General features: G+C 42.3%; 1 protein-coding gene across 10 annotated transcripts in view; it reads right to left on the reverse strand.

Annotated features, from left to right (window-relative positions):
* The window catches only part of ubap2a (ubiquitin associated protein 2a), a 134,093-nt gene that overhangs the window by 37,494 nt on the left and 73,708 nt on the right, over positions 1–22,891 (reverse strand). For 7 of the 10 annotated variants that reach the window (XM_070868178.1, XM_070868137.1, XM_070868116.1 and 4 more), the window contains 4 exons: positions 21,293–21,332; positions 13,351–13,528; positions 4,482–4,551; positions 2,926–3,112 (listed from right to left, as the gene is read on the reverse strand). In XM_070868178.1, the coding sequence (XP_070724279.1) occupies positions 2,926–3,112; positions 4,482–4,551; positions 13,351–13,528; positions 21,293–21,332 (475 nt within the window). The remainder of the gene's footprint in view (positions 1–2,925; positions 3,113–4,481; positions 4,552–13,350; positions 13,529–21,292; positions 21,333–22,891) is intronic. The other 3 variants (XM_070868169.1, XM_070868145.1, XM_070868126.1) reach the window with 1 other exon arrangement.

Genomic DNA, 22,891 nt, shown 5'->3' on the forward strand with positions numbered 1-22,891 from the left:
TTAGAAGAATGAGGTGTGATCTTATTGAAACATAAAAGATCCTTGCCCTTCCAGGTGATGAGGTTGCGGGTTTGGAAGGTGCTGAAGCTTTGGTGAGTTGCTGCAATGCATCTTGCAGAGGGTACACATTGCAGCTATGGTGCTCTGGTGGTAGAATGAACGTTTTAAGGTAGTGGATGGGGTGCTAATCAAGCAGGCTGCTTTGTCTTGGATGGTGTCAAGCTTCTTGTGTTGTTGGAGCTGCACTCATCCAGGCAAGTGGAGAGCATTCCACCACACTCCTGACTTGTGCCTTGAACATAGTGGAAAGGCTCTGGGGAGTCAGGCAAGCCACTAGCCACAGTATTTATGTGGCTGGTCCAGTTAAGTTTCTGGTCAATGATATCCCCCCAGGATGTTGATGGTGGGGGATTCAGCAATGGCAATGCCATTGAATGTCAAGCGGCGGTAGTTAGACGCTGGCTTGTTGGAGATAGTCATTACTTGGCACTTGTGTGGCGCAAATGTTACTTGCCAGTCATCAGTCAAAGTCTGAATTTCATCCAGGTTTTGCTGCATGTGGACATGGACTGCTTCATTAACTGAGAAGTTGCGAATGGCACTGAACTCTGCAGTCAACAGCGAACATCCCACTTCTGACTTTATGATGGAGGGAAGATCATTGATGAAGCAATTGAAGATGGTTGGGCCTTGGACACTGCCCTGACAAATTCCTGCAGCTATGTCCTGGGGCTGTGATGATTGGCCTCCAACCACCACAACCATCTTCCTTTGTGCAAGGTATGACTCCAGTCAGGAGAGTTTTCCCCCTAATGCCCATTGACTTTAGTTTTACAAGGGTTCCTTGCTGCTCCATACTGTCAAATGCTGCCTTGATGTCAAGGGCAGTCACTCAACTCACATCTGGAATTCAGCTCTTTCGTTCATGTTTGGGCCAAGGCTGTAATGAGCCAAGTGGTCCAAACAGTTCAAAATACAAACTGGGCATCAGTGAGGAAGTTATTGATGAGCATGTGTCGCTTGATAGCAATGTCGACGACATCTTCCATCACTGCGCTGATGGAGTGTGATGGGGCGGTAATTGGATTTGTCCTGCTTTTTGTGGACAGGACATATCTGGGCAGTTTTCAACATTGTCAGATAGATGCCAGTGTTGTAGCTGTACTGGAACAGCTTGGCGAGAGGCACAGCTAGTTCTGGAGCACAAGTCTTCAGCATGACAGCCGGGATGTTGTCAGGGCCCATTGCCTTTGCTTTATCCAGTACGCGCAGCCATTTCTTGATATCACACAATAAATAGACATACAATTTGCTTTCCTAACTGCGTGCTGTACCTGCATGTTAACTGTGATTGGTCTCTCTGAATACCAACATTTCCCAGTCTCGCCATTTAAAAAAAATATTCTACTTTTCTACCAAAGTGGATAACTTCACACTTCACATTATACTCCATCTGCCACGTTCTTGCCCACTTAACCTGTCTAAATCTTTTTGCATTCTCCTTGCATCCTCTTCACAGCTTACTTTCCCATCTAATTTTTTTATTGTCAATAGACTTGGATACATTACACTCAGTCCCCTCATCCAAGTCTTCGCTATACATTGTAGATGACCGAGGCCCAAGCAAGAATCCTTGCAGTACCCCACTAGTTAGTCTGCCAACCCGAAAAGTTTATTCCTACCCTGTTTTCTGTCTGTTCACTAACATTAACCCCAATTCCATGAGCCCTACTTTGTGTAACACCTTATCGAATGCTGCTTGAAAATCCAAGAACACTGTATCCTATCCACCAGTTCCCCTTATCCAGACTGCTAGTTACAACCTCAAAAGAAACTAATATTTTTCAAACACTATTGCCCTTTCATAAATCAATGTTGATTCTGCCCAAGCATAAATGCCCTGTTATCACGTCCCCAACAATAGATCCTAGCATTTTCCCTACTGTCAGGCTAACTGGCCTGTAGGTCCCCATTTTCTCACTTCCTTCTTTCTTGAATAGTGGGGTTCGAGAATCTCAGGAATTCTAGAAGATCAAAACCAATGCATTCACTATCTTTGTAGCTACCTCTTAAAACCCTAGGATATAGGCCACCAGGTCCAGGAGAATGGTCAGCTTTTAGTCCTATTGATTTCTCCAGTATTTCTTCAATAATAATTTTTTAAGTTTTTCATACTTGCTGGACCCTTGGTTCCCCACTATTTCTAGAATGTTTTTTGTGCGTTCTACCGTGAAGACAGATATGAAGTATTAGTGAACGTCTGCCATTTCCTAATTTCATTATCATTTGTTAGTCTCCAAGCGACCCGTTTACTTTTGCCAATCTCTTTTTGCATACCAAGAAGCTTTTACAATCTTGATGTGTCTCGAGATAGTTTACTCAATTCTATTTTCTCTCAATTTCTTGGTCCTCCTTTGCTGAATTCAAAGATCCTCCCAATCCTCAGACTCTATTCTTTTTGGCATTATAAGCCTTTTCCCTTCAATCCAACATGATCTAACTTCTCGGCCACAGTTGGACCATTTTTCCTGTAAGGTTTTTATTCCTTAAGGGAATGTATATTCGTTGCGAATTATGAATTCATTCTTTAAATATTTGCCATTGCTTATCTACTGCTGTATCTTAGCACAAACAAATTGTCCAATCTTTTGTAAAAGTGAAAACTCTAATTGCAGCATTGTGAGATAAAGGAAGAGGAAAGAAAGCAAGAGAAAAGAATGAATGAGTAATGAGAGTGGGGTAGAGGAGAAAAATATTTAATGTAGAAGGCTAAGAGGGCAGACACTTTTGGTAGATCCTGGTTGAAGTTTGAGAACCTCTAATTCAGTTATGAACAAATTATAACATCTGGAAACAAACAGGGAAAAAAAAAGCACACAAACCCCCTTTTCACAGAAGATATTTAATAATGAAAAGACTTTCTACCTGATGACACAGAAGGAACTGCCCGTGTGGTAGCACTTGGCATGGTTACACTGGTGGCACTCAGTCCAAGGCTGTTTGTAGTGTTTAGGCTGTTGGAGACACTGACTGATGAGGTGGTGATTGTAGTAATTGTCAAAGGAGTGGAGAAAGTTGCAGAAGTCTGCAAACTGCTGTCAACATTTGTGTGCTGCAGGGAGAGAAAAAAAAACAATGTATTGTATTGCTAAAATAGCAGTGACCAAGTCACTGAACTTCACACGGCTGCCCACCCAACCAATTACTTCTTGCCTTCCCACTCTCCTGCCACCACCCCAAGCTTGAATACACCTTTGATAAGCCCACAGCTAACCTCCAAGTCTTGGCATCCTCCAATGGACATACCCATTACTGCCTTATGAACAAGAATTCCAACTCCTCCATCCTACTCTCTTGCCAAACATCCCTCGCACGCCTGTGATCAATAATCACCACCCCTAAATATTTCCCTCCAGAACAAACATCATTTAGGAACAAGGCCCTTTGCTATCCACTACCTTAGTGCGGACAATTGCACCCTGGCTTTGACAGAAACTTGGTTCAATGGTTACGGAAGTCTCCCAACTGGCTATACTTTCGACCATATGCCTCACCAAAACTGTCACAATAGCAGTGTTTATCAAATCACACCTCGTCTCTCCCGCTGGTATCTTCTGCAAGCACCTCATCTTGCTCCACCCCTCTCGCCTCTCCTTGAAAATCATCCTCCTCTACTAGCCCACCCAGTTTCTTACCAAGCTATCTTGCCTCCCTCAGCACCGAGCACTTCCTCATCCTTGGTGATTTCAATCTCCACTTGCTTGGCCCTCTAGCCACCAAATTCACAGGCCCCATCTTCCTTAAACCTCCCCCTTCCATTTGGAGTCATAGAATGCTTACAGCACTGAAGTCAGCCATTCGACCCGTCAAGCCCGTGCAGTGCTCCAAGAGCACCTCAGCTCGTCCCACTCCCCTGCCCTTTCCCTCTAGCCCTGCAGGATTTTTCTTTCATATAAACTCTCCTACCCATATTCAGCCTGACCATCTCATGTGACCCCACTACTCCATGATCTCAACACACAGACAAGGTCATCTCCAACCACTTCCTTATATCCCATACCACCCAACCACCACCCTCCAACCCCACTTCCTTCAGCACCAGTCCCTGGAAAAGATAGTTCCTCTAACTCACTTACAAATGCACTTTCAAACTCCCAACAGCCGAGCCTCCATTTGCCATAATATTTTGCAGTTTTCGATCTGTTCAATCACTCCCTCACCACCTTTGATACTCTGGTCCCCAGTAAAATCTTTAGCCTCTCCTGGCTGTTCGACATTAAAGGCACTACATAAACAATCTGCTGTTGTTGAACCTCAAAACAAAGTAAAGAAGCCAACATAAAAAAGTTAATAGATTGTGGTCATTCAACATTTGGTTCACTGGATATAACAAATCACTATGAAAGCAGATTTAAATCATTGAATATAAAAACATTCAGCACCAGGACTCATACATATTTTATAACAGTTAACATACTTACTGCATGTGATGAGCTTGCAGCTAGTGAAGAGGCAGAAGGAAGGCTGCTGCTTTGGTGGTTTGGCAAGGAACTGCATAAAAAATGTTGCAAGAAAAAATGGTTAAGCTAAATTGCACCATGCATGATGCAGTAATAATGTTAGAGGACTTGAACATTGAATCATAGAAAGTTATAGCATGGAAGGAGGCCATTTCGGCCCATCGGGCCCACGCCGACCAACAAAGAGCCACCCAGCTTAATCCCACTTTCCAGCTCTAGGTTAATAGCCCTGTAGGTTACGGCACTTCAAGTGCACATCCAAGTACTTTTTTTTTTATAAACATGGTGAGGGTTTCTGCCTTTACCACCCTTTCAGGCAGTGAGTTCCAGACCCCCACAACACTCGAAATTTCCTCTCAAATCCCCTCTCAACTTTCTACCAATTACTTTTAATCGATGCTCCCCTGGTTTTTGCCCCCTCTGCTAAGGGAAATAGGTCCTTTCTATCCATCATCTAGGCCCCTCAATTTTATACACCTCAATAAGATCTCCCCTCAGCCTCATCTGTTCCAAGGAAAACAAACCCAGCCTATCCAATCTTTCCTCAAAGCTAAGATTCTCTACTCCCAGCAACATCCTTGTAAATCTCCTCTGTACCCGCTGTAGTGCAATCACATATTTCCTGTAATGTGGTGACTAGAACTGCATGCAGTACTCTAACTGTGGCCTAACTACTGTTTTATACAGTTCAAGCATAACTCCCCTGCTCTTGTATTCTGCATGCCTTCTTAATCACCTTGTCTACCTGGCCTGCTACCTTCAGGGATCTGTGGACCTGCACTCCAAGGTCCCTTTGTTCCACTATATTTCTCAGTGTACTACCATTTAATGTGTATTCCCTTTCCTTGTTAGCCCTCCCCAAATGCAGTCTCACACTTCTCTGGATTGAATTCAATTTGCCACTGTTCTACCCACCTGACCAGTTTATCAATATCTTCCGGCAGTCTATAGCTTTCTTCTTCGTTATCAACCATGCAGCCGATTTTAGTATCATCTGCAAACTTCTTAATCATACCCCCTATATTCAAGTCTAGATCATTGATGTAAATCACAAAATGCAAAGGACCTAGTACTGAGCCCTGCGGAACCCCACTGGAAACAGCCGTCCAGTCACAAAAACACCCATCAACCATTACCCTTCCGCTTCCTACCTCAGCCAATTTTGGATCCAACTTGTCACTTTGTCCTGAATCCCATGGGCTTTTACTTTAGTAACCAGTCTGCCATGTGGAACCTTATCAAAAGCCTTGCTAAAATCCATACACACAAATGCACTACCCTCATCTACCCTCCTTGTTACTTCCTCAAAAAATTCAAAGTTTGTTAGACACGACCTTCCCTTAAATCTGTAGTGACTATCCTTGATGAATCAGTGTCTTTCTAAATGAAGATTTATGCTGTCCCTCAGAATTCTTTCCATTAATTTTCCCATCACCAAGGTTAGGCTGATTGTTTAAAAAAGGGAGAAAGGGACAGGCCAAAGGTACCACATTAGCAGTCCTCCGGCACCACACCTGAAGCCAGAGAAGATTGGAAAATGCTAGTCAGGGCCTCTGCTATTTCCTTTTGCTTCGCTTAACAGCCTGGGATACATTTCATCCGGACCTGGGGATTTATCCACTTTCAAAGCTGAAGATAGTCATTTAAAAAATACTTATTCACCAAAGCACAAAGACCGATGGTCAATATTTCAAAACTGACATCCAATCAGCTACTTGGATAAAGAATGTGGTACAGGTCAATGCATCTATTTTTCGAGTTCCATAGGAAAGCTTTGATCCACTGCTCATCATTCTCACCCCACAACACACTGCATGGACAATACCCTCAAGTGAGAAGCAATGAGCACAAAGCCACATCCCAGTTCTGGGGCACTGCTGAACCATTATCCCACATTTCAACTTTATCCATCAATGTAACCTACATACAAATGTAGAGAGCCATTAAAAGTTCAGTCAGTAAACATTTCCTCAAATCTTCTAAAAATGAATGAAAAACTTAATTTAAATTTTCAACTTAAGAGTTTCTTGTACAGATATATTCGTTATGCGAGAGAGTAAGAAAATTAAAAAAATCTCAATGCACTGCAGAATAGGGGCAGATGCATGTACGGCACTATCCAAATTAGTTGAGTACAACCCAGCCATCTGAAATTCATGCTCACTATCCCCCATTAGTCTATGCTTTTGCTAAGTGTTCACCTATTATGAACTCCAAGTTCACCCACAGCTAAGGCAAGACTAACTGCCCTATAATTTTGTATCTTATCCTTTCCCCTCTATTGAATAGCATGTACATTTTGTAACCCTCTACTCTCAACAATTCTATTTTCCATAAATTTTTGGAAAATTAATGTCAGTGCCTCTACTATCAACTCTAACCTCCAACAGTATCCTGGGATGCATACCAACTGAGCCTAGTGACTTCTACTATTAGTTCCATTAATATTAATGCAGTTTCCTCTTGAATACCTTCACACCCTCCTCAGATACTTATATTTGGGCATCTCTACCACTCATTCAAGTACAAGATGGTCACCATTTCATCTATGTTCCTACCTCCTCGACTGTCCTTTTAGTTATGTGCTTATAAAACCTCTTGCAGTTTCCTAATGTTAACTTCCAGTCTTGTTTCATAAGAACATAATAGAAACAGTAGTCCATATGGCCCCTCAAGCCTGCTCCACCATTCAATAAGATCATGGACTCAACTCCACTTACCTGCTCGCTCCCCATAACCTCAACATTTGAGAAACTGATTATCGTTTAAGAAACTGATCATACTTAGCCTGTTCACTTCCCCAATACTTCTGTTTTGTTTATTATCCCGATACTCATCACGTACATCTTTTAAAACCAATTTTGCTCTGATCTATGTTTATCCATGGAAACCACTCACCCTTGATGCAGCTTGGTCCAAAACTTTTACTCTATCCATCTATTTAAATACCTTGCATTGCTAGTGTGACATGGGATTTGCCATTTTTTGTCCCAGTTCATCTGGGCTAAAGCCCTTTCATCCTGCTAAAATTAAATGCAATCTAATACCATTGATAGCTCTCTCAATTTTCAAAGTGATCATCAGGGTGACATTTCCCAAATGTTCTCCAACTTGTCTGAATTAGCACTACATCCTTCCTTGTTCGGTATGCAACATATAGATTAAGGAACCAGTCCTGGAAGCACTATAGAACCTCCTCCCAGTTTGACCAATCTTATCCCAGTCTCAAAGGAACATAGGAATATACAGGAATGGAAGTGGCACTGCACTCTTAGGATAGGCAAAGACTCCATTAACACCTGCTACCGTAAACTTCTCCAAACTACCTACAAATATCAACCTCAATTTTCTTGGATGCAATGGTCCATAATGTACTTCAATATCCAATGCTCCATAATGTACTTGCAATCAGGTAAATTATCTCTTATTTAAGATTCTGGACACCAATATTTTTTTTTATGGCTTTAAAACGTGCCCCTAAGGCTGGCTTCCCTTTGCCCCCACCCACCAATATCTCCCCATTGCAAATGTTAGCCAGGAATATTTGGATCCTGGTCTTGCCCCAGATGAAGTCATTTTTCATCAAGGCTAGGCAAAGTCCTTCCATTCCAATTGGTGTCTGAAGGTCCCCATTATGTAAGAACATAAGAATTAGGAACAGGAGTAGGCCATCTAGCCCCTCGAGCCTGCTCCGCCATTCAAAAGGATCATGGCTGATCTGGCCGTGGACTCAGCACCACTTACCCACCCGCTCCCCATAACCCTTAATTCCCTTATTGGTTAAAAATCTATCTGTGATTTTGAATACATTTTATGAGCTAGCCTCAACTGCTTCCTTGGGCAGAGCATTCCACAGATTCACAACCCTCTGGGAGAAGAAATTCCTTCTCAACTCGATTTTAAATTGGCTCCCCCCGTATTTTGAGGCTGTGCCCCCTAGTTCTAGTCTTCCCGACCAGTGGAAACAACCTCTCTGCCTCTATCTTGTCTATCCCTTTCATTATTTTAAATGTTTCTATAAGATCACCTCTCATCCTTCTGAACTCCAACGAGTAAAGACCCAGTCTACTCAATCTATCATAAGGTAACCCCCTCATCTCCAGAATCAGCCGAGTGAATCGTCTCTGTACCCCCTCCAAAGCCAGTATATCCTTCCTTAAGTAAGGTGACCAAAACTGCACGCAGTACTCCAGGTGCGGCCTCACCAATACCCTGTACAGTTGCAGCAGGACCTCCCTGCTTTTGTACTCCATCCCTCTCGCAATGAAGGCCAACTTTTCTATTCGCCTTCCTGATTACCTGCTGCACCGGCAAACTAACTTTTTGGGATTCAGGCACAAGGACCCCCCGGTCCCTCTGCACCGCAGCATGTTGTAATTTCTCCCCATTCAAATAATATTCCCTTTTACTGTTTCCGCCCCCCAACCCCCCAAAGTGGATGACCTCTCATTTTCCAACATTGTATGCCATCTGCCAAACCTTAGCCCATTTGCTGAACCTATCTAAATTTCTTTGCAGCCTGTGTCCTCTACACAACCCGCTTTCCCACTAATCTGTCATCTGCAAATTTTGTTACACTACACTACATAAAAACAGATAGTAAAAGCTTTTACCGATATATAAAATGGAAAAGAGTGACTAAAGTAAATGTTGGTCCCTTCGAAGATGAGAAGGGGGATTTAATAATAGGAAATGTGGAAATGGCTGAGACCTTAAACAATTATTTTGCTTCGGTCTTCACAGTGGAAGACACAAAAACCATGCCAGAAATTGCTGGTCACGGGAATGTGGGAAGGGAGGACCTTGAGACAATCACCATCACTAGGGAGGGTAGGGCTGGACAGGCTAATGGGACTCAAAGTCGACAAGTCCCCTGGTCCTGATGAAATGCATCCCAGGGTATTAAAAAAGAGATGGCGGAAGTTATAGCAGATACATTCATTATAATCTACCAAAATTCTCTGGACTCTGGGGAGGTACCAGCGGATTGGAAAGCAGCTAATGTAACGCCTCTGTTTAAAAAAAGGGGGCAGACAAAAGGCAGGTAACTATAGGCCGGTTAGTTTAACATCTGTAGTGGGGAAAATGCTTGAAGCTATCATTAAGGAAGAAATAGCGGGACATCTAGATAGGAATAGTGCAATCAAGCAGACGCAACATGGATTCATGAAGGGGAAATCATGTTTAACTAACTTACTGGAATTCTTTGAGGGTATAACGAGCATGGTGGATAGAGGTGTACCGATGGATGTGGTGTATTTAGATTTCCAAAAGGCATTCGATAAGGTGCCATACAAAAGGTTACTGCAGAAGATAAAGGTATGCAGAGTCAGAGGAAATGTATTAGCATGGATAGAGAAGTGGCTAGCTAACAGAAAGCAGAGTCGGGATAAATGGGTCCTTTTCGGGTTGGAAATTGGTGGTCAGTGGTGTGCCACACGGATTGGTGCTGGGACCACAACTGTTTACAATATACATAGATGACCTGGAAGAGGGGACAGAGTGTAGTGTAACAAAATTTTCAGATGATAAAGATTAGTGGGAAAGCAGGTTGTGTAGAGGACTGCAAAGAGAGGCTGCAAAGAGATTTAGATAGGTTAAGTGAATGGGCTAAGGTTTGGCAGATGGAATACAATGTCGTAAAATGTGAGGCCATCCACCTTGGGAAAAAAAAATAAAAAAGGGAATATTATTTGAATAGGGAGAAATTACAACATGCTGCGGTGCAGAAGGACCTAGGGGTCCTTGTGCATGAAACTCTTTTGAAGGTGCAGCAGGTAATCAGGAAGACGAATGGAATGTTGGCCTTCATTGAGTGGGGGATGGAGTACAAAAACAGGGAGGTCCTGCTGCAACTGTACAGGGTATTGGTGAGGCCGCACCTGGAGTACTGCGTGCAGTTTTGGTCACCTTACTTAAGGAAGGATATACTAGCTTTGGAGGGGGTACAGAGACAATTCACTAGGCTGATTCCGGAGATGAAGGGGTTACCTTATGATGATAGATTGAGTAGACTGTGTCTTTACTCGTTGGAGTTCAGAAGGATGAGGGGTGATCTTATAGAAACATTTAAAATAATGAAAGGGATAGACAAGATAGAGGCAAAGAGGTTGTTTCCACTGGTCGGGGAGACTAGAACTAGGGGGCACAGCCTCAAAATACGGGGGAGCCAATTTAAAACAGAGTTGAGAAGGAATGGAATTCTCTGCCCAAGGAAGCAGTTGAGGCTAGCTCATCGAATGTGTTCAAAATCAGAATATAGATTTTTAACCAATAAGGGAGTTAAGGGTTACAGGGAGCGGGCAGGTAAGTGGAGCTGAGTCCACGGCCAGATTAGCCATGATCTTTTTGAATGGCGGAGCAGGCTCGAGGGGTTAGATGGCCTACTCCTGTTCTTAATTCCTATGTTCTTATATTCTTATGTCCCCTCTTCCAGGTCATCTATGTATATTGTAAACAGTTGTGGTCCCTGCACTGATCCCTGTGGCATACCACTAACCACCGATTTCCAACCCGAAAAAGGACCCATTTATCCCGACTCTCTGCTTTGTTAGCCAGCCAATTCTCGATCCATGCTAATACATTTCCTCTGACTCAGTGTACCTTTATCTTCTGCAGTAAACTTGTGTGGCACCTTATCGAATGCCTTTTGGAAATCTAAATACACCTCTATCCACCATGCTCGTTATACCCTCAAAGAATTCCAGTAAGTTAGTTAAACATGATTTCCCCTCCATGAATCCATGTTGCGTCTGCTTGATTGCACTATTCCTATCAAGATATCCCGCTATTTCTTCCTTAATGACAGCTTCAAGCATTTTCCCCACTACAGATGTTAAACTAACTCGCCTATAGTTACCTGCCTTTTGTCTGCCCCCTTTTTTTTTAAATAAATAGAGGCGTTACAATAGCTGCTTTCTAATCCGCTGGTACCTCCCCAAAGTCCAGAGAATTTTGGTAGATTATAACGAATGCATCTGCTATAACTTCCACCATCTCTTAATACCCTGGGATGCATTTCATCAAGGCTAGGGGACTTGTCTTCCTCGAGTCCTATTAGCCTGTCCAGCACTACCCCCGCAGTGATAGTGATGATCTCAAGGTCCTCCCTTCCCACATTCCCGTGACCAGCAATTTTTGGCATGGTTTGTGTGTCTTCCACTGTGAAGACCGCAGGAAAATAATTGTTTAAGGTCTCAGCTATTTCCACATTTCCCATTATTAAATTCCCCTTCTCATCTTCTCAGGGACCAACATTTACTTAAGTCACTCTCTTCCGTTTTATATATCAGTAAAAGCTTTCACTATCTGTTTTTATATTTTGAGCAAGTTTACTTTCGTAATCTATCTTTCCTTTCTTTATTGCTTTGTCATTCTTTGCTGTCGTTTAAAATTTTCCCAATCACCTTGGCCACCTTATACGCATTGGTTTTTAATTTGATACTCTCCTTTATTTCCTTGTTTATCCACGGCTGGTTATCCCTTCTTTTACCGCCCTTTTTCACGAATATATTTTTGCTGAGCACTATGAAAGAGTTCCTTAAAAGTCCTTCACTGTTCCTCAATTGTGCCACTGTTTAGTCTGTGTTTCCAGTCTACTTTAGCCAACTCTGCCCTCATCCCACTGTAGTCCCCTTTAAGCATAGTATGCTCGTTTGAGGCACTACTTCCTCACCCTCAATCTGTATTATAAATTCAACCATACTGTGATCACTCATTCCGAGGGGATCTTTTACTAGGAGATCGTTTATTATTCCTGTCATTACACAGGACCAGATCTAAGATAGCTTGCTCCCTTGTCGGCTCTGTAACAAACTGTTCTAAGAAACAATCGCGTATGCATTCTATGAATTCCTCCTCAAGGCTACCCCGTGCAATTTGATCAATCGATATGTAGGTTAAAAACCCCCATGATTACTGCTGTTCCTTTTTCACATGCCTCCATTATTCCCTTGATTATTGTCCGCCCCGTAAAGTTATTATTTGGGGGCCTATAAACTATGCCCACCAGTGACTTTTTCCCCTTACTATCTCTAATCTCCACCCACAATGATTTAACATTTTGTTCATAAGAGCCAATATCATCTCTCACAACTGCCCTATCATCCTTTATTAACAGAGCTACCCCACCTCCTTTCCCTTCTTGTCTATCTTTCCGAATTGTAAGATACCCCTGTATGCTCAATTCCCAGTCTTGGCCACCCTGCAACCAAGTTTCTGTAATGGCCACCAAATCATACCCATTTGTAATGATTTGTGCCATCAACTCATTTACTTTATTTCGAATGCTGCGTGCGTTTAGGTAGAGTGTTTTAATACTAGTTTTTAAAATCATGATTTTTAGTTTTGACTCCTCCTGCAGCCCCTTTATATTCATACATATTGTCCCTTCCCATCACCTTGTGGTTTACACTTACCCCAGTGCTACTCTGCTCTGTTGCCTCCTACCTTTTGCATTCTTTCTTGGGGTCCTGTTCATGAGCTCTCACCCACTAACTAGCTCAGAGCCCTCTCCTGGGTTCCAAATACTCCTTGCACTGAGGCACCAAGCTTTCAGGCTTGCCTTTTTATTACACTTTGACCCTTTAGAATTTTGCTGTACAGCCTTGGGTTTCTCTGCCCTCCACTTTTACTCATCTCCTTTCTGTCTTTTGCTTGTGTCTCCATTTTGTTTCCCATTTTTCTTAATATTGCAACCCCAACAGTTTTATGTCATTTCCTTCCCTCCACTGTCCTCCTTAACCACTACATTCGCCGTACGGTAGGTTCTGTTTATTACATCTAACTGAACTGGTTTTTCAATAAAGAATTAACAGTTGATATGACATACCTGCTAATTTGTGAAAGGGAGCTGCTGGGCAATTCAACGGTCTGGTTCAAGCTGGACAAGGTAGCAGAATGTTGAGAGACTGCAGGCAGAAGTGAAGCAGTGGACACACCAGTGGATAATGAACTCGTACTCGGTAAAGATTGCGGCTCAGCTGGTTTCACTGTGGGACATATTGTAGCTGAAAATAAATGTTTTCATCTGTATCATTTCACTCTTGCAATTTCATAAACATTAAAATAAATTACTTTCAATCATTAATGCACAATAAAAAGGCTGTTGAGAAAAAATTGGATGAAAACATCTAGTAATTTAGTACAAGTTTTTAAAAACAGACACGATCAAGTTCCAATGATTTAATTAAATGAAGGCTCCAATGATTAAATTAAATGTAATATGGAACACAATGCCATGAGCAATCCAGTTAATTTTCAAATGAGGTCATAACAGCTCTGTTCCAGACTAAAACTGACCAGATAATTCACTGTAGCTACAAGAGGGGTTAGTAAAACTGAACAGTGAAATCTCTCCAATCAACATGCACTTTCCTCTCCCAGAATTATTGGTATACAGTTTTAAACTGTAGTGCTTATCCTAGATACACAATGCCACAAGACTAAATAATTTTAGTCAGCAGTACCAAAAAGACATCAGCGCAAAAATAAAGAGGCCGACTTAGTCAGACTACTGCAGACAAGTACAAAACAGGGCAACAAGCCCCTCTCCTCTCCTCTCCTCCCATCCCACCAATCATGGGTATGCAATAGAAACATAGAAAATAGGTGCATGAGTAGGCCATTCGGCCCTTCTAGCCTGCACCACCATTCAATGAGTTCATGGCTGAACATGCAAATTCGGTACCCCCTTCCTGCTTTCTCGCCATACCCCTTGATCCCCCTAGTAGTAAGGACATCATCTAACTCCCTTTTGAGTATATTTAGTGAATCAACTACTTTCTGTGGTAGAGAATTCCACAGGTTCACCACTCTCTGGGTGAAGAAATTTCTCCTCATCTCGGTCCTAAATGGCTTACCCCTTATCCTTAGACTGTGACCCCTGGTTCTGGACTTCCCCAACATTGGGAACATTCTTCCTGCATCCAACCTGTCTAAACCCGTCAGAATTTTAAATGTTTCTATGAGGTCCCCTCTCATTCTTCTGAACTCCAGTGAATACAAGCCCAGTTGATCCAGTCTTTCTTGATAGGTCAGTCCCGCCATCCTGGGAATCAGTCTGGTGAATCTTCGCTGCACTCCCTCAATAGCAAGAATGTCCTTCCTCAAGTTAGGAGACCAAAACTGTACACAATACTCCAGGTGTGGCCTCACCAAGGCCCTGTACAACTGTAGCAACACCTCCCTGCCCCTGTACTCAAATCCCCTCGCTATGAAGGCCAACATGCCATTTGCTTTCTTAACCACCTGCTGGACCTGCATGCCAACCTTCAATGACTGATGTACCATGACACCCAGGTCGCGTTGCACCTCTCCTTTTCCTAATCCGTCACCATTCAGATAATAGTCTGTCTCTGTTTTTACCACCAAAGTGGATAACCTCACATTTATCCACATTATACTTCATCTGCCATGCATTTGCCCACTCACCTAACCTATTCAAGTCACTCTGCAGCCTAATAGCATCCTCCTCGCAGCTCAAACTGCCACCCAACTTGGTGTCATCCGCAAATTTGGAGATACTACATTTAATCCCCTCGTCTAAATCATTAATGTACAGTGTAAACAGCTGAGGCCCCAGCACAGAACCTTGCGGTACCCCACTAGTCACTGCCTGCCATTCTGAAAAGTACCCATTTACTCCTACTCTTTGCTTCCTGTCTGACAACCAGTTCTCAATCCATGTCAGCACACTACCCCCAATCCAATGTGCTTTAACTTTGCACATTAATCTCTTGTGTGGGACCTTGTCGAAAGCCTTCTGAAAGTCCAAATATACCACATCAACTGGTTCTCCCTTGTCCACTCTACTGGAAACATCCTCAAAAAATTCCAAGATTTGTCAAGCATGATTTCCCTTTCACAAATCTATGCTGACTTGGACCTATCATGTCACCTCTTTCCAAATGCGCTGCTATGACATCCTTAATAATTGATTCCATCATTTTACCCACTACTGAGATCAGGCTGACCGGTCTATAATTCCCTGTTTTCTCTCTCCCTCCTTTTTTAAAAAGTGGGGTTACATTGGCTACCCTCCACACGATAGGAACTGATCCAGAGTCAATGGAATGTTGGAAAATGACTGTCAATGCATTCGCTATTTCCAAAGCCACCTCCTTAAGTACTCTGGGATGCAGTCCATCAGGCCCTGGGGATTTATCGGCCTTCAATCCCATCAATTTCCCCAACACAATTTCCCGACTAATAAAGATTTCCCTCAGTTCCTCCTCCTTACTGGACCCTCTGACCCCGTTTATATCCGGAAGGTTGTTTGTGTCCTCCTTCGTGAATACCGAACCAAAGTACTTGTTCAATTGGTCTGCCATTTCTTTGTCCCCCGTTATGACTTCCCCGGATTCTGACTGCAGGGGACCTACGTTTGTCTTTCCTAACCGTTTTCTCTTTACACATCTATAGAAACTTTTGCAATCCATCTTAATGTTCCCTGCAAGCTTCTTCTCGTAATCCATTTTCTCTGCCCTAATCAAACCCTTTGTCCTCCTCTGCTGAGTTCTAAATTTCTCCCGGTCCCCAGGTTCGCTGCTATTTCTGGCCAATTTGTATGCCACTTCCTTGGCTTTAATACTATCCCTGACTTCCCTTGATAGCCACGGTTGAGCCACCTTCCCTTTATTTTTACGCCAGACAGGAATGTACAATTGTTGTAGTTCATCCATGCGGTCTCTAAATGTCTGCCATTGCCCATCCACAGTCAAACCCTTAAGTATCATCCGCCAATCTATCCTAGCCAATTCACACCTCATACCTTCAAAGTTACCCTTTAAGTTCTGGACCATGGTCCGCAAAGTATTCATTCAACACTGGAGGCAATGCTCAAAGCATTACTGTCAAAGGCCTGGGAACATGTTGGCTTCTCAAAGTAGAGAGATATTTATCTCAAACAGGCTTAAAACCCGATGATGCTAATTGACTCAACACACCCAAATGTTCCACTTCTGTGGAGACTCCAGTAATTCAACAGAGAATGGCACCAGATGCCCACAAAAGGAATAAGAAACAGCTAAGATTAGACGGTTTATTCAGTGCTCATCCTAAATAAGGATCATTCCTCCAAGGAGTCCATGCCTTCAAGAAATTGACTGTTTAATCAGAAGCACAATCTTCTGATGCTGTCTGTTTCCCAGAGGGATCTATGAAAACCACACTGGCAGCAATTCATACTCATGCAACATTTACATTGATGAGCTGGCATATATCTAAGGGATGTACATTGGAGTTCCAAATAGCAATGATGATCTCATTATCCCTGCCATAGTCTTAACTTCCAGTATTGGAAGTCCCGCTACTCTGGACTGTAACATGTAATGGGTTGTGGAAGGTTCTCCAACATGTTCAATGCCCATCTGAAACAGCTTAAATGCTATACTCCAAAAGATGAAATAATACTGTGGCAGGTATGATGCAGAACTAATTGCTGCAATAGGGACACCTGTGTCAATTAAAAAAAAAAATTAATGGCTAATCATCAATCACACTACTCAATACCTCACCCACTTCCACTCAATTGCTCAGAAAACAAAGCTAAACACATGGCTAACTTATCATGCAAGTATAGATACAAAAGAACTCTAGTGTCATGGTCTGATTGGCCAAGAAAAATTATTAAAACTATTACCCACATACAATCCATCATAAAAATGGCATTCAATATAGCTACAAAAATGACAAATTGTGGTTAAAAAAGGCAATAGAGCTATTGGGTTGCATTGTAGACAGAGCTTACAAACCAAAAATATTGTATTGTATATGGCACTGGACAGATCCCAGTTTGTAGTGCAATGACCAAATCATAGACATGTAATTGAAATGGTATCAGTAAGGTTATGAGAAAAGGCTACATAGCCAAACATTTTTATTTTGGAGGCAGTGTTGTTAACCAAAAGATTATATTCATTACTCTACGGGCCGTAATTTGTGGCTTCTACGGGCGTGTACGAGATGCACATGCGCCGGAGAAGTTCCAGGTTTAAATCCGAGAACTTGCGATCTGTCAGAGGGCGGAGAGTTATTTGCCCAACAAAATTCTACGCCTGAAAAAAGCAGGTATAAGAGTTCAAAAAACAAACAGAAAAATAAAATTTTAACAATTTATACATTTAAACCCGAGTTTATTTTTAGCCCTTGTAAAACATGTAAATTCATTTTTCAAAAAAATTAAGTTAGTTTTAAATATTTAATTAAATGCCATTTTAATCAATTTTAAATGTGATTTTCTCTTATTTATTTGAAGTGTAGAGGTATTTTTTGGGGTACTCCCATTGAGGTATGGGGATTCCGTACATATGAAATCCTCAAGCACGAATGGGGATTCATTGGGTCAGCCCACATGATCTTTGGGGCGCTTGCGAACCGCATGCCCAGGACTGAGAGTTTCCGTACCACCAGATATGTATGCATTTTATTTGCGGATCGGAGGCATTTCCCTGCGAGAAGTCTCCAACGGCAAATTCAGGGCCAATATAGTTATAAACCTTCATTTGTCCAAATGGAGAATTATAATGGTCATCTCACTCCCTCATATATACTGCCTTATTCTGGATGTATATATCAGTTTCGAGCAGCAAGGCCAAGTTGCTAACATAGAAAATAGGTGCAGGAGTAGGCCATTCAACCCTTCGAGCCTGCACCACCATTCAATATCATGGACTTCAGTACCCCATTCCTGCTTTCTCTCCATATCCCTTGATCCTTTAGCCATTAGGACCACATCTAACTCCCTTTTGAATATATCGAACGAACTGGCCTCAACAGCTTTGTGGTAGAGAATGCTCACAATTCTTTGTGAAGAAATTTCTCCTCATCTTGGTCCTAAATGGCTTACCCCTTATCCTTCAACTGTGACCCCTGATTCTGGACTTCCCCAACATCGGGAATATTCTTCCTGCATCTAAACTGTCCAATCCCGTCAGAATTTTATATGTTACTATGAGACCCCCACTCATTCTTCGAAATTCCGTTGAATACAAGCCGAGACAATCCAGTCTCTCCTCATATGTCAGTCCCGTCATCCCAGGAATTAGTCTGGCGAACCTTCGCTGCGCTCGCTCAATAGCAAGAATGTCCTTCCTCAGATTAGACGACCAAAACTGTACACAATAATCAAGGTGTGGCCTCACCAAGGCCCTGTACAACTGCAGTCAGACCTCCCTGCTCCTATATCAAATCCACTCGCTATGAAGGCCAACATGCCATTTGCCATCTTAACCACCTGCTGTACCTGTATGCCAACTTTCAATGACTGATGTACCATCACACCCAGGTCTCGTTGCACCTCCCGTTTTCCTAATTTGTCACCATTCAGATAATAATCTGCCTTCCTGTTTTTAACCACCAAAGTGGATAACCTCACATTTATTCTATATTATACTGCATCTGCCATGTGTCTGCCCACTCACCTAACCTGGCCAAGTCACCCTGCAGCCTCTTAGCATCCTCCTCACAGCTTAGTGCCATCTGCAAACTTGGAGATATTACATTCAATTCCCTTGTCTAAATTAATGTATATTGTAAATAGCTGGGGTCCCAGCACTGAACCTTGTGGTACCCCACTAGTCACTGCCTGCCATTCGGAAAAGGACCAATTTATTCCTGCTCTTCGCTTCCTGTCTGCCAACCAGTTCTCTATCCACATCAATACATTACCCCCAATACCATGTGCTTTAATTTTGCACACTCGTGGGGGACCTGGTCAAAAGACTTTTGAAAGTCTAAATACACCACATCCACTGGCTCCCCTTGTCCACTACTAGTTACATCCTCAAAAAATTCCAGAAGATTTGTCAAGCATGATTTCCCCTTCATAAATCCATGCTGACTTGGACCGATCCGATCATTGCTTTCCAAATGTGCTGTTATTACATCTTTAATAATTGATTCCAACATTTTCCCCACCACCGATGTCACTGACCGGTCTATAATTTCCTGTTTTCTCTCTCCCTCCTTTTTTTAAAAAAAAAGTGGGGCTACATTAGCTACCCTCCAATCCATAGGAACTGATCCAGAGTCCATGGAATGTTGGAAAATGACCACCAATGCATCTACTATTTCTAGGACCACTTCCTTAAGTACTCTGGGATGCAGACTCAGGCCCTGGGCTTTTATCGGCCTTCAATCCCATCAATTTCCTTAACATAATTTGCTGACCAATAAGGATTTCTTTTAGTTCCGCTTTCTCGCTACAGCCTCGGTCCTTAGTATTTCCGGAAGATTATTGGCGTCTTCCTTCGTGAAAACAGAACCCAAGTATTTGTTCAATTGGTCTGCTATTTTTGTTCCCCATTATAAATTCACCCGATTCTGACTGCAAGGGACCTACGTTTGTCTTTTAATCTTTTTCTCTTCACATATCTATAGAAGCTTTTGCAGTCAGTTTTTATGTTCCCTGCAAGCTTACACTCATACTCTATTTTCCCACTCCTAATTATACCCTTTGTCCTCCTCTGCTGATTTTTTAAGTGTTTTCCAACCCTCAGGTTTGCTGCTTTTTGGCCATTTTATATGCCTCTTCCTTGGATTTAACACTATCCCTAATTTCCCTTGTAAGCCACGGTTGAGCCACCTTCCCCGTTTTATTTTTACGCCAGACAGGGATGTACAATTGTTGAAGTTCATCCATGTGATCTTTAAATGTCTGCCATTACCTATCCACCGTCAACCCTTTAAGTATCATTTGCCAGTCTATCCTAGCCAATTCATGTCTCATATCGTCAAAAAGTTACCTTTAAGTTCAGGACCCTAGTCTCTGAATTAATTGTGTCACTCTCCATCCTAATAAAGAATTCTACCATATTATGGTCACTCTTCCCCAAGGGGCCTCTCATAACAAGATTGCTAATTAATCCTCTCCTTTCTCATTACATAACACCCAGTCAAGGATGGCCAGCTCTCTAGTTGGTTCCTCGAAATATTGGTCTAGAAAACTATCCCTTATACACTCCAGGAAATCCTTGTCCATCGTATTGCTACCAGTTTGTTTAGTCCAATCTATATGTAGATTAAAGTCACCCATGATAACTGCTGTAACTTTATTGCACGCAACCCTAATTTCCTGTTTGATGCCATCCCCAACCTCACTGACTGATTGGTGGTCTGTACACAACTCCCAATAGCGTTTTCTGGCCTTGGTGTTCTGCAGCTCTACCCATACAGATTCCACCTCATCCATACTAATCTCCTTCCTTACTATTGAGTTATTCTCTTTAATCAGCAACGCTACCCCACCTCCTTTTCCTTTCAGTCTATCTTTCCTGAATTTTGAATATTGCTGAAAGACATTTACACAAAAAAATTGTCAAGATAGGGAAGGAGTTTTGTACATAGTGCACAATTACATTTTTAAAAAATGGCACATGTTGCAGACATTTTGGATATACTCTGAAGATTGGCTTATTCAAGCACCAAACTACATACATGACATGGCCGTATGGAAGTGTGTCTTTTGCTATCCCTGCAAACTGAAGCAAGAGGAACTATTATTTGATTGGTTAACTAAAAACTGTAATAAATAATTCGAATTACATTTGCAAAATATTTCCAAATATTCAGACAATCGCCACATGTTGAAATCAATTTTTAGTGGTGACAATTTAAAAATTAATTCACAAGATGGGGACATCACTGGCAAGGCCATCCCTAATTGCCAGAGAGAAGGTGGCTGAGTGGCTTGCTAGGCCATATAAGAGGGCAGTTAAGAGTCAACAACTTAGTTGTGGGTCTGGAGACACACACACACACACACAAATACTCACTTTCAAGTGCCTGTTGTGTCCCAAGACCATTGTAGCCATTCTGTAAACAAAAGATAGAAATGTCTGACTGGTGTTAAGGATATCTTAAGCATGGAACAAACTATTTGCTGTTCTAAAAGAAAAGCAATGCAGATGCTACTACTCTCAAATTCACAATGCTGGAAAACACTCAGCAGCTCAGGCAGCATCAGTTTCTTACTTGTCCCATTACCATCCCTCCTTTTATCGCTTAATCACCCCTGCCCTCCATCTTGCCACAAACCTTACCCTTTGTTATCTACTTGCATCCCATCCCCCCCAATCTTCAATGATTTGGATGAGGGGATCAAAGGTAATATAATCCAAGTTTGCTGATGATACAAAGCTAGGTGGGGATGCAAGTTGTGAGGAGGATGCAGAGACTTTATGGAGATATAGACAGGCTAAGTGAGTGGGGAAGAACATGGCAAATGAAATATAATGGAGAAATGTGAAGTTATCCACTTCGGTTGGAAAAACAGAAAAGCAGATAAACGTAGAGATTGGGAAATGCTGGTGTTCAGAGGGACCTGGGTGTCCTTATACACAAATCACAGTTAACATGCAGCTACAGAAAGCAAATGGTATGTTGGCCTTTATTACAATAAGATTTGAGTACAAGAGCAAAGATGTCGCTGCAATTATATAGGGCCCTGGCAAGACCACACCTGGAGAAGTGTACAGAGTTTTGGTCTCCTTACCCAGGAAGGATATACTGGTCATAGAGGGAGTGCAACAAAGGTTCACCAGACCGATAGCTGGGATGGGGGGGGATTGTCCTATGAGGAGACATTGATTATAATAGGCCTATATTTACTAGAATTTAGAAGATTGAGGTGATCTCACTGAAACATACAAAATTCTTACAAGGCTTGCAGGGTGTAGATGCGGGGAGGATGTTTCCCCTGGCTAGGGAGTCTAGAACCAAGGGGTCAGTGTCTCAGAATAAGGGTTGGCATTTAGGACAGATGAGGAGAAATTTCTTCACTGAGGGTAGTGAATCTTTGGAATTCTCTACCCGAGAGGGCTCAGTCGTTGAGTATATATTAAAGACAGATATTGATAGGTTTTTTTAATAAAGGAATCAAGGGATATGGGGATATTGCAGGAAAGTGAAATTGAGGTAGATGATCAGTCATGATTTTATTGAATGGCGAAGCAGGCTCGAGGGGCCAAATGGCCTACTCCTAATTCTTATGCTGATGCGAAGTACTCAGTACCTCGCGCCATGTCCTCTGCCAGACGATCATTCATTTTTTTGATCCCTATTCAGCCCCGTTGTTCCTTTAACTTATGAAGTTTATAAAAAGATTTTTGGGTTCCTTTTTAAGTTACCCATTAATCATTTTTCTTACTCTTTGGCCTCAAATTCTTTTTCAATTTCCCCCTGCACTCTAATCTCAGAATCAGAATGGTTACAGCACAGGAAGCAGCCAGTTGAGCCCATGCCAACTCTTTGCAAGAGCACTTCAGTTAGTCCCACTCTCCTTTCCCTGTAGCCCTGCAAATCTTTTTTCTTCAAGTACCTATCCAATTCTTTTTTAAAAACCACAATTGAATCTGCCTCCACCACCCTCTCAG

The sequence above is a fragment of the Pristiophorus japonicus genome, chromosome 2 (genome assembly GCF_044704955.1).
Source record: "Pristiophorus japonicus isolate sPriJap1 chromosome 2, sPriJap1.hap1, whole genome shotgun sequence".
In the NCBI taxonomy this organism is placed as follows: domain Eukaryota; kingdom Metazoa; phylum Chordata; class Chondrichthyes; family Pristiophoridae; genus Pristiophorus; species Pristiophorus japonicus.